General features: G+C 38.1%; 1 protein-coding gene across 10 annotated transcripts in view; it reads left to right on the forward strand.

The window, feature by feature from the left end:
• GULP1 (GULP PTB domain containing engulfment adaptor 1) overlaps positions 1–13272 on the forward strand; it is a 256891-nt gene that overhangs the window by 152664 nt on the left and 90955 nt on the right. For all 10 annotated transcript variants that reach the window (XM_044241127.1, XM_044241128.1, XM_044241125.1 and 7 more), the window contains 2 exons: positions 5025–5096; positions 11087–11148. In XM_044241127.1, coding sequence (XP_044097062.1) covers positions 5069–5096; positions 11087–11148 — 90 coding nt within the window. In that variant the 5' untranslated portion in view covers positions 5025–5068. The remainder of the gene's footprint in view (positions 1–5024; positions 5097–11086; positions 11149–13272) is intronic.

Genomic DNA, 13272 nt, shown 5'->3' on the forward strand with positions numbered 1-13272 from the left:
GAGAGGCAGGCAGAGGCAGAGGGAGAAGCAGGCTCCCTGCCGAGCAAGGAGCCTGATGTGGGACTCGATCCCAGGACGCTGGGATCATGACCTGAGCTGAAGGCAGCTGCTTAACCAACTGAGCCACCCAGGCGTCCCTGATTTTTTTTTTTTTTTTTTAATTGAATGCCCAACACTGTGCATTTCACCATGTTGGGTGTTGAGTATTTTTATATTCCTTAAAATATTTTGAACATAGCTTTAGAATTTAGTGAAGTTACTCAGAAATGGGTTAATTCTTTTGGGTCTTGTTTTTTTTTTTAAAGATTTTATGTATTTATTGGACAGACAGAGATCACAAGTAGGCAGAGAGGCAGGCAGAGAGAGAGAGGGAAGCAGGCTCCCCGCTGAGCAGAGAGCCTGATGCGGGACTCGATCCCAGGACCCTGAGATCATGACCTGAGCCGAAGGCAGAGGCTTAACCCACTGAGCCACCCAGGCGCCCCGGGTGTTGTTTTTAAAATCACTTAAGTGGGGCCAAAGAAGCATTTATTCTAGCTTTAATTTTTCCCCAGGTACATGGTTATCCTGTGAGTTACAGGCTTTTCTCCCTTGCTGTTGCCTCCAGTGTGAGTTGCAGGTACTGGTCTCTGTGACCTTTGTGGGTGTCTCTTTACTCGGTCTCACGAAGTGGTCATTACCGAGTTAAATTGTAAGGCTTTTTGCAGGTATCTTCAGTTACTTCTGTGGAGCTCTGTCCTCCCCAGTGCTCTGGTCTGTAACCACGAGTCTCCTTAATTTCACCACATCTCAGGCATATCCCAGCTTAGGAAGGTTGCTGGAGTCTGCTTCCGTCTCCATGCACAGCCCGTCATGTCGACTCATTTTCTGTGTTTCAGAGAGTAGGAGAACTATAGCCTGTTACTCCACCATGATTAGAAGTAGGAGCGGCTGAATAGGTCCGTGCAGCTTTATGTAATGTGAGAGGTAGCAGCGTACATGTCCGAGGGAAGGTTGGCTTAGTCAGTGCGTGATATGACTCTTTGTATAGACTATTCGGGAAAATAGTGTAAGGGCTCCTGTCGTACCATATACTACTATTAACCCAAGGGATTTCATGTATATATAAAAAAGGATTATAGTAAGTACAGCACAAACAGACCCATGCAGGACACACTCTTCAGTATCAGTCCCAGAGAGTAAAGTTAAATGTGGAGGCTCACACATCACTGATGGCCGTGTATATTGTTCCAGACTTTGTTTTTGTTTTTGTTTTAATTGAACAACTCTTTTTATGTTTAATTTAACAAAATAGAAAATCTAAATTGCAATACTTTAAACCTTGTATGATTTTTATTCTGGGATGCTATTTTATGGAAAATTAGTAAAAGATGTTTATGTTATTCTCTCTATATATTATTTAGCAAGAATTTAGGAATAATTTTTTACTGATAAGGAAATAATGTGTCCACGTATGAGTAGCCATTGAGACAATGTTTATCAAAAGTTTATCCAAAAAGATTTTATATAATACTATAAATTGAAATTAAGTTTATACAGAACTTACATTTCTTAAACTTAACATAAAGTGAGTTAACAATATATATCTTATTACCTCAGCTTTAAGTACATTTTAAAACATGTTATGAATGCATTATACCTGCAAACAGTGTATGGAATTCCGACTTGTGTTTGCTCACTGTATTCTGCACATGGATACAGTGAGCAAAGCCAGTGTCTGCGTATGTTCTAGGGGGGATTATGACCTGTTTCTCAAGGAAGAGAAGAGTGTCATTGGATCAGTAGAAGAGAAGAGTGTCGTTGCTAAAAACTAGTGTTTGGAAAGTGAAATTATGGCTTTTGCTTCTAGATAAGAACAGCTTGTCCAGTACCCACTGACATTTATATCTATGTGCTTTATGAGCAGGTAAAAATCCTTCTGGGATTTCAGAGTCATAGAATTGTGGCGTCATTTCATATCCTTTATTTATTTGGCCTCCTGAACTTTATACAGTTATGTTAAGGTTTTTTTGTTTTTTCTTTCTGTCTTTATGCCCCGAAGAGTTTATATTATATTGTTCATTTTAAAATACACACAATTTTATGAAATTTAAAATTATGGGTATTAAACTCCATCTTTATATTTCACAATCTACTATTGTTGAAAATGTCTACCTGAGACATACTGAATCTGATCTGCTGATTAATAGGCTTCCTGGTAATGTTATTTTTCCGGAGAAATTGGACCTTACATTTGGATAATTATGTTTCTTTTGTGCTAGTTTGTTATCTTGACTTATTCTTTTCAGGATATGATCGATCAATAACCATGTCTGTTAGGTTCTAGATGAAAAGTAACTTTTGGGACGAGACAAAATATATTTTGTCTGTATTGTATTCCCTTCATTCCTTACAGAGTGGCTGGCATTGGTGATTAAAAATGATTTCTGAATGAATGAATATATTTTTATAATAAATATAGTAATTTCAATCATTACATCTATATCTTTTACATTATAGAAAAGAAACCATATTATATCATTAGTATAAATGACATAATCATTTTGGTGTTTTAGTTTTTTAAACATATTCTCTACCTTTCTTGTATTAGTGGCATAATCATGAGAAGGTAAATGAAGTGTGAGGTTAATAGAAGAGTGATATTATTGTGTCATTATCTAAGCCTGGTAATAATATTTTATAATTTTTTATATTTATTTTATTTATTTATTTGAGAGAGAGAGAGACAGAGAGCCCGAGTTCTAATTCTTTTTTTTTTTTTAAAGATTTTATTTATTTATTTGACAGAGAGAGAGATCACAAGTAGACAGAGAGGCAGGCAGAGAGAGAGAGAGAAGGAAGCAGGCTCCCGGCTGAGCAGAGAGCCTGATGCGGGGCTCAATCCCAGGACCCTGCGATCCTGACCTGAGCCGAAGGCAGCGGCTTAACCCACTGAGCCACCCAGGCGCCCCCTGAGTTCTAATTCTTAACTGTTTTAATTCTTCATTGGAAGCAGAAATGCCTGAACAGAAATACCAGTAATTAGACTGTAAAAATGATTTTATTATCAAGACTAATTTCTCTCCTTGTTTTACTGCTGTATAGATTTGTAAATACTATGCACTAAATGTTGGTGTACCCCCAAAATTCACATGTTGAAATCCTGAACCCCAGAGTGGTATTTGGAGATGGGGCCTTCGGAAGGTACTTGGGTTTAGATGAGGTCATTAGGGGATGACCCCGTGATGGGTAGTGTCTTTATGAAAAGAGGAAAAGCAAGAGGGTTGTCCCTCTCTGTCATGTGAGGTCACAGCCAGAAGCTGTGTCCCACAAGCCATGAAGAGGGCCCTCACTGGAACCTCACTTAGCTGGCGCCTGCTCCCAAACCTCCAGCCTCCAGCACTGCCAGTTAACAATTTCTGTGGTTGACGTCACGCCGTTACGGTATTTTATATGGCAGTCCAAGCTGACTGTGGGGTGCTGCTGTAACAAATACCCAAAAACGTGGACACGGCTTTGGGACTGGGTGATGGGTGGAAGCTGGAGGAGCGCTGAGGTGCTACTAGAAGGTGCTCGCGGCGATACTGCCCCAGGCGATTCTGCTGAGGGCTCAGAAGGAAAAGAGAAGAGCTAAAAAGCCTCGAACTTCTTAAAGAATGCATAAATGATCATAAGCAGAGTGCTGGTAGATGTGTGGATGGGAATCTGATGGATTTCCAGATAGAAACAAAGATAAAACGTGTTACTGGACCCTGGAGGAAAGGGATTTCTTGTTATGAAGTGGGCAAAGAACTTGGCTGAGTTGTGTTTGTGTTCTAGTATTTTTATGGAGGGTAGAACTTGCAATTAATGAAATTGGTATTTAGCTGAGAACATTTTTTTTTTTTAAGATTTTATTTATTTACTTGTCTGAGAGAGAGCCTGCGTGAGCCAGCGCACAAGCAGGGAGAGGACAGGCAGAGAGAGAAGCAGGCTCCCCGCTGAGCAAGGAGCCCGAAGTGGGGCTGGATCCCAGGACTCCTGGATGAAGGCGGAAGCTTCAGTAGCTTCACTGGCGGAGCCACCAGGCTTCCCAGCAGAGAGAAATTCTACGCAAGGTGTTCAAACAGTGGCCTGGTGCCTTCTGACTGATTACACTGAAATGCGCAGGAAGCACAACTGGGAAAGAGAGAGATACAGGCACCTGGGTCTGCTTCTCTGCCCCTCCCCCTTGCTTGTGCTTTCCCGCCGGCCCAAAAATAAATAAATAAAGTCTTAAAAAGATAAAAAAGAGACAGTACTTGAAGATTTGGAAAATTCTCAGCCCGTTCACGTAGCAGAGAATACTAAGGTTGTGGGCAAACGACCCTTGGCCAGTCTCAGCTGAAGGGAATGGAGAAGGCATGAGATGAAGGCAGGTTTGGGGCTTCGTAGCTCCTATAGGACAGCACCATAGTTATTTTGCTGTGAGCGTGCATTATTCTTCAAGATTGGGGATAAATGATCCCAAAGGCAAATTCAGAGCTCATCAGGGCTGCCTTCTTGGTTTCAAACTGGGGTAGGACACCGTCATCTGGGTTTGAACAGCTCGGGCAGCAGCTGGCCAGAGCATTACGGGGCACAGGCAGAGCCTGGCTGGAAAGGGACGCGACGGCCACTTGGTAATCAAAACTTCTGTTTCTTTACTGCTGTTAATCATTGCTCAGAACTGTGCCACATCTCTTAACTATTGCCGAAAGTATTAGTCTGCTTTCTCCTAAAATTTGCAGATAAATGTAATTAATGATAGATGTACAACAAGAAAAACACAAGAAGATTAATGAACTTCAGAGGAAATTTATTTGAGATACTGTTCTTATCTGTTCGGCCATCTGTAATATTGAGTACTCTAGTTCATTCTTTCCCTGAGTCTTTTGGGGCATTTCAGAATATTCTTTATAAATATTTAAGACACACTTTAAAAGGCTTTGTGATGAAAATGCATTTGCATTTTATGCGATGCAATGTGCAAAAGAGGTTGGTCAACATATTTTTATTTAGGCTTTACTATTTTGTCATTTTTATAGGCTATAAAGTGTGATTGAACTGAACATCTGTTTGGCTGATCATCATGAACCGTGCTTTTAGCAGGAAGAAAGGTAAGTGGTGCCCATTTAAAGGGCCTGGGGGTCAACTCAATATCACTGTGAAAATCGGACAGAGATGCTAAGGACTCAGTTTTTCCTATTATCAAACCACATGGTTCAGGAATGACGTTAGACCAGAGCAACACGAATGTGCACACATTGCTAATTAACCTTTGGTTATCACCCTAATGAGGGTGGAGTTGTTTAGTACATTTAATTCAGCATGCGTTGATGACGGCATGTTTCCTGGCAATTTTATTCTGTGGTGCGAAACTGCAAAAATAAAGTGATCTGAACCTAGTCCTACTGGATTGTGTAGTCAAACAATACTCAACTTGTGGGCCTGTCTGAGGGTCCCATGATTTAAAATCACGTTTGTTTGTGTGCATATGCTTCCCTGTTGACTGCATAATACGTGAGGGTTGATGATAAGTAAGCTGATATAACGAGACCAAAATAACTTTAGGATTTTGATGTAAAATAAATATAAATGTAATATATCATAATTATCAGCATAGGAATGAAAGAAACAGCTAGTTAAATGTTATTTTTTAAGGGGCAGTAAAACATGGCATCTGACAAATATTTCATGATATACTCATAGGAAAGATTGAAATGTTTGATAGTTTTATGTAGCTCAGTGAAGTTAAAATAATGTATCCTTGTCTGTCTTTTTTTTTTTTTTTTTTTGGAAATATTTTATTTATTTGAGACAGAGTGAGCTGGGGGAGGTGTAGAGGCAGAGGAAAGAGCAGGCTCCCCGATGAGCAGGGAGCTGGATGTGGGACTCGATCCCAGGACCCCTGGATCATGACCGGAGCTGAAGGCAGATGCTTAACTGCCTGAGCCACCCAGGTGCCCTGTCCTTATCTTTCTGTAAGAAGTTGTTTAGTGACGGACACAGGGCTCTGTCCTGTTTAATACACTGTCACTGAAGTGGGAGAGGATAATTAAACAATGCCACTCAATTTTATAAGTGATTGTAAGCAAGAAGAGATAAACTGATATGGTGGAATTAACAGATTCGTGGGGGAGAAATGACCATTTAGCTTACATTCCGCACCATAAACTTAATAAGATACTGTAAATTGATGAACGTGGATCCAGAAAATTTAACACTTTCATTCTTATTTATAAACTGTCATTATTTGGAAGGCGCACTAAGTGCCATGTGGGTAAAAAATGGCCAAAGAATTAAGTCTGAACTGTGTGGTTATCAAAGGTTCTAGTTAATTTTCTACTATATGATATGAATAGTCCAGAACCACAAACTAGGTTGTTCTCTTCTAGTCCATGGAGTGTTCTCACTTTAAAGGATTGATCGACACATTGTAACACACCCGATGAGCGGGGCAGCGCATGGTGGGCGGTGTGCGACGTCAAGACTTTCACCCTGGAGCAGGAACCTGGCTGAGAACCTGAGAACCTTTGGTGTGGTCTCTCTGTGTTTGGAGGACTGTCATGTGGTCATGGGACTAAGTTTAATAAAGGTCAAATAGGTGTAAATTACAAGGTCGTTGATTTAATGCAGGAAAAAATTCCAACAAAGTTGTGCAAATATAATGGAATTACTTGAAGCACAAACTTTTTTTGCTATGGAAGTGAGAAGTCCTCAGCGTTTGGCTGAGTTTCAGAGGAGTGATGTACTCAGAAGGGATTTAGGTCATGTGAGCTTTCTGGCGTTTTCCACCCTGAGAAACTAGGAATTTATTATTTTACTTATTTTTCTGAATAAGGGGAAGGCAAAAATAACATTTGTTGTCATTTGTAGTTTGATTCTGATTTAAAACACATTCTGAAAGTAATATAATGTTCTTTTTAAATTTCTTCTACTGGTAGAAAAAGAATCTAGAAATAATCCTATGAGACACAGAAGTATTTTTAATGAAGTAATAAAAATCTTAAATCACAACTCATCTCTTTAATCATATATTTTATTTTTTTAAAGATAGTATTTATTTATTTATTTGAGAGAGAGAGCAAAGGAGCAGAGAGAGGGACAAGCAGACCACGCTAAACACAGAGCCCAACACGGGGCTCAGTCTGGTGACCTTGAGATCATGACCTGAGCTGATATCAAGAGCCGGTTGCATAACTGACTGAACCACCCAGGCGCCCCATTATCTTATTTTTAAAAAAACATTTCCAGACTCTTTTTTTATTTGCTTACAGTTCCTTTTTCCGAAGGTTTTAAAGTCGAAACTCCCATTTTCTAATTTCTCTTTAGCTAAAGACAACGGGGGAGTTTTTCATTGAGAAATCCCAAGTAACCGGCAACGGCGTGTCTGTGCGACTTGATGGCTGCGGGGAAGGCCGGAGTGATTTACAGAGGCAGGACATGGAAGCACTTGTTCTTTTCCTGCTTTGCCCCACTGTCTTTAAAAACTTCTTGTGATTCCCCCCGCCCCGAGTCTAATGATTAAATATCCTTATGAAGATTAGAGTATTAGAGGATTGATCAGTATTTTACTCTGATTTCATGTTAGAACTTGATCCTGGAAGTTCTACCTGCCAGCCAGTCACGGCTCTCGTTTAGTGAGGTCGGGAACTGGAGAACTCTCAGAGCCCCTGCTGCTGGCTTCAACCAGTACCACTATTCGGTTGAATTTCAATTTGAAATAGAAAAGTGGAATTTTGTGAGAGACGCCCATATAGTTGGACAATTGGGAGCTGTAATTGTACCCCTAGAGAATATACAATTCATTCATGTTTCTGGTAGCTGGTATCAGCATGTATTGTCTATTCTACTCGAAACAGAGAAGATGGTCTTCAGTCAGTAGAAGCTTATCTTTTCTTTCAAAAGTGTCCAGCTTATGTGGTCATCACGTGCACACTTACTAAACCCTCCTGGACCTCAGAAGCTGAAGGCAAAGACATTGTTCTCTTAAACTCAAACATATCTATATATTTTTCTTTTTAGCAACCCTTCTATCTGTATTTGGTCTGGTATTCCTTGATTTAATTAGCTAGTGACTTCACTGATCTTCTTTGCAAATGCTCTAATGCTGTACAGAATCTAAAAAAGACTGAGTGTATTAGAATTGCATTATTTGGACTATTTTGAAGAGATCTGTAAAAATTAGTCTAATTTCATAGTCATCAAGTAAATTTTAATGAATGTTTGTTCTGTAGCTCCTTTTCTTTTTCTGGATTACTTTTTAATTTTTTAATATAAATTCAATTAATTAACATATAGTCTATTATCAGTTTCAGAGGGAGAGTTCAGTGGTTCATCAGTCTTATAGAATACCCAGTGTATGGCTCCTTTTCTTATGTTAGCCTTCTCTGAATTCTTAAAATCCTATATTCTATTCATTACATCAAAACTGAATAATTTAGTAAAAAAGCATAAAATTTGAACATGAGTAAATGGGATTAAATAATTCAACTACACTGTAACTACACTGTAACTTACCAGTTGACTTACTGATGAGTAGATACAATCACAGTGCATAGCGCTTAAGATTCAATATTTAAATATTATTTCCCTTTTTATAACCCATTCATTATGCATCTATTCACCCAACATTTAGGTTTAAATTTGATATATTCAGAGAAGGTGCTTCCTGTGTGCTAATAAGCTCTGGTGATACAATAATAAAATTTCTGCATTCTTCTTTTTTTTTTTTAAAAGATTTTATTTATTTATTTGACAGACAGAGATCACAAGTAGGCAGAGAGGCAGGCAGAGAGAGAGGAGGAAGCAGGCTCCCCATGGAGCAGAGAGCCCGATGCGGGACTCGATCCCAGGACCCTGAGATCATGACCTGAGCCAAAGGCAGAGGCTTAACCCACTGAGCCCCTCCAGGCGCCCGGTCTGCATCATCCTTGATGAGCTCTTAATGTCAATGCATCTGAACACTTGGATTGGTTACAGTCAGGGTGGTTTGACACTTGCCAAATACTTTGACATGTTGGCATTTCCCTTTACATGGCCGTTTACAGTTCAATTTCAAGGAAGGGGACACGTTCCACATGTCTGTGTTCCTGTGTCTGTACCATGTCCGTATATCTGATGGCGTTCGTGGGCATAGGTCACGACCGGAGACCATCATCTATACTCGCTCTTCACAGTCAGGCACATCTATAGGAGTTAATATAAAGAGTTTTATTCTGTCCATTTTTTCTTTTGCCAGAGTACACATCAGGAGGACAGTAAGGATGTCTTTTAGAGATCTTTCGGGTTTTATAAGTGTACGGCCTGTGCTGGAGGTACATCCCCCAGACCGTCAGTGCGTGATCATGTGGACACCGAGTTCTTGTCATTGTAGTGATTACAGCTCACCCACTGGTCATTTCATACTGGGATTAATCTGTCGTCAGTACCAGCTGGATAGAACTGCTCGCTCTCTAGGTCACCTTAATGCAAGACTGTCACTGGTCCTGTCATCAGCTTTCCAGAGTACTGGCTGCAGGAGAAAGCAGCCAGGGTTATCCCTCTTCCTCAGGGTTGGAGTGAACCGTGTACTCAGACTTAAACTTTATGTCCTTCTGAACAGTGCCGTGTATCTTGGAAAAGGAGATATGGGAAGAATTGAGTTAAGGGGTTAAAAACAGAAATTGGATTTTTTTTTTTTTTAGGTTTCCTAAAGGTAGGTCTTTGTTCTTATTGTTTTGATATTTTTATTGTTCTGGTGTATAGCATTGTGATTTATTTATTTTAATATACAAGGGCAAGACTGTATCTTAAATCTAAGTACAAGTTTTTCTTGAATTAATCATATCACTATTCAGGAGCAGTCATAAAGAAAAAAAGTGTAATTAAATTTAAAATCCTTACAGGAAGTAAAAAATTCACACATTAATGGCAACGGCAATATGTCAATATTGCTTTTTGAAGCTCAGAATGTGTCACCTCTCAAAGTACAGCACACAAGGACAACCATCACATATTCACTTTAGTAGTCAAAAATAGCCCTAAAATTCACCATTAGCTTGGGATTTTTATCAGTCCCTTATGTTCTGTTTTAGAAATTCATATGAATATTGCATTGTACCCCATAAATGTGTTTAAAATAAATATAGTGTGTTATTTTCAAGTGGTATAAAATAACTGACCTTCCAGACATAAGCCTTTTTCTTTTTGTCTTCCTATTCCCCTGATCTGAGAACATATTAATGATATCAAACTGATTTCTGTTAACATTTTCAAATGTTCTGAATTGAATGTTGAAAGTACTTTATTAGTAATCTATTTCTGTTCAGTACTTACTTACTAGCTCCTTTTCATGGTAAAATATGTCTTTGATTGTATTCTGTTCATAGTATTGATTCTAAATTTTTAAATTCCATGAGGAATAAAATATTCACAAAACTCTGCTAAAGGAGACAGTCGTTTTTAAAGATTTCAAAAGTTTACTACAGACAAATGCAATTTCCAAAAAATGGTCTAATTTTATTTGTTTAATGTTTTTTGCTTTTTCCCCACTTACACAGTCCACAAAATATTTTGGAAGATGTGTACACTATATAAATAAAATTCAAAGTTGAACGAAAAATATTTTTCTATTTCTAGCAATAATATACAGTTCAAATTATTTTCAGTATCTTCTATCCTTTTAGTCACATTTGTTTTTAATATTCTCTTACACAAATCTAAGAAAATTATAAAGATTTAAGATTTATTGATTAGAGAATTTAAAAAACCCTATAAATCACAAGAGTATAAACGGAAAGAAGAAAGACGTCACGTAATCATGTAATCAGTACCGTTGTCTTCCACTGAGTTGTTATTTCTTAATATTCTTTAGAAACTTAGTATCACTTCATTATTTGAATACTTTTTAAAGGAAAAGCTAGTGACTTTTATATCAAGGAAAGACTCTTCTAAGCACTTTATAGCTACACTGTTCTCCTATCTGACTAATTAGTCTTTCTCAGTTTAGTAAGAGAATCAGGATTTAGAAATGCTCCCACCCCTTTCAGACTCCTTATGCTAATGAATGAATATGACCCCCTCGGAACATGTAATTTAATTTGACCTTGTGTATTCTTCATTGCAGACAAAACATGGATGCATACTCCCGAAGCTTTATCAAAACATTACATTCCCTATAATGCAAAGGTAAAATGGCTTATATGATATTTATTTAAATTATTTTGTTACGTTATTCTTATTAAATTCATGATTGATCTAAGAAAGATTGTTTATGCATTGGCGTTTCCCAGTAGATGGTTCCTAAAAAAAGTTTGCATAAGAAAGTTTGTAATATATAGTATGAGGAGTGTTTTTTTCCACCAAATAAGTAATTCTTTTTTTTTCCCTGTCACTCCAATTAAGCAATTATTTTATTTAATTATAAAGAGTATTCTTTATAATTGCAGTCTGTCATGCATGTATTCTCTTCAAATAATTTAGCTATCTTTAAAATTATTTGCAATATCATGGCCTGTAGGAAATAAAACCACCAACAAATAAGCTTCCTTTGAAAGCATTTTAATGTTGCATTGCATACACGAATGTAAAAAGTAACCTGATCAGGAGAGAAATGAGCTACAATTTTAATGAATGCAATTTTCATTCAAAAAAAGAGACAAAACTTAAATTATTAGGAAAACAGAAAAAAGCACATTTTTTGAGTCTTGTGTTTAGTTTTCTTTATTTTAGTAAATAGAAGCAAGCAATCCATGCTCCATAAAGAAAAGGTCTTTAAAGGAAGGTGTTACTGTGTAATTAGGGAGCACGAAATCTGAAATAGATTGGAATACACTTGGAAGACACAGGAGAGAAAGTTGTGTTGGGGAGCGTGCAGCTGGGCCAGACTTAAGTAACTGACCTTTAGACACAGGATGGGAAAAAGAGAAAATGATAAAAATTATTCTTATAAAGAAAACTTAAGGGCTTATGAATTGGCAAACTCTGTACTGGGTATACTGGATTTAATGAGATGAGGTATAAGGAATGATTTGAGAAAAAATTTTAAAAAACATATATTGAACAGAAAGTCAGTGCTGCTTGATAAAGAACCTCTTTCAGTGCTGGTCTGAGTCTGAATCAGTAGGAAGAAGCGTTTATAAGATCATCTGGAGATTCGTCCAGACCTGTTGCTCAGCAGTGTGATTGGTAGAGTGTGGCACCTCCGTTTTTTCTTGCTGACTTTGTAGCAAAGAAATACTCTAAAATATTTTTGTTGTAAAGCTAACGTGCTTGATGAAATAAGTCAATTGGAGAAAGACAACTACCATAAGATCTCCCTGATATGAGGAAGCTGAGAGGCAACGTGGGGGGTTTGGGGGTAGGAAAAGAATTAATGAAACAAGATGGGATTGGGAGGGAGACAAACCATCAGAGACTCTTAATCTCACAAAACAAACTGAGGGTTGCTGGGGGGAGGGGGGTTGGGAGAAGGAGGTGGGGTTATGGACATTAGGGAGGGTATGTGCTATGGTGAGTGCTGTGAAGTGTGTAAACCTGGCGATTCACAGGCCTGTACCCCTGGGGCTAATAATACATTATATGTTAATAAAAAAATAAAACGTTTAAAAAAAAAAAAAAAAGCTAATGTGCTTGAAATCCCTGCAGTGCTTAGGGCTTTCCCTCTAATGTGACAAGAGGTTTGATTGCCATGACTTAGTGTGAAAAGTTTAGTCAGCTGCATGAGAAAAATTGAGTGACTATCCTCTCTCTCTTCCGCAGATGCTCTCCATGTTAGCTGTTGAGAAATTGTATGAAAACATTTTAGAAAAAAATTAATTTTGAAAACCACTATTATTTTAAAGTGCATGCTCAGTTTTTGATAATACTATGTAACATACCAGAATTGTATCTTTTAACTGAAACCACCACATATTACTTATTTTTATATATGACTGAAATGTCTCATTTTGAGAAATTGGATTGAAAGATTCTGATTGAATCCTTCTGATGTAAAGGATTGAAAGATTCTGATGAGAACTGTCCCTGACTTTTGGGTTAGGGTGAAGAGTAGAGATTGTCGTCTGTGTTACTTCACAGCTGCAGAGCTGCTCTAAGTCACTCTGCACGAAGGAGCGGGCGCGCAAACACCTTCGCAGACTGGGGTTGGTAAATTACGGAGGAGCAAGTTGATTTTGTCCGTTCTGATACGGCCTCCTGAGCGGTAGAGATGTCAGGTACACCAAGTAGTGTTGCAACTGTGTGAAGAACATTTTTTTTTTCTGAATTCCTTTTTTTGCAGAACACTTTGAACTCATCATTAGTAGTTATTTT

This window comes from Neovison vison, chromosome 3 (genome assembly GCF_020171115.1).
Source record: "Neovison vison isolate M4711 chromosome 3, ASM_NN_V1, whole genome shotgun sequence".
In the NCBI taxonomy this organism is placed as follows: Eukaryota; Metazoa; Chordata; class Mammalia; order Carnivora; family Mustelidae; genus Neogale; species Neogale vison.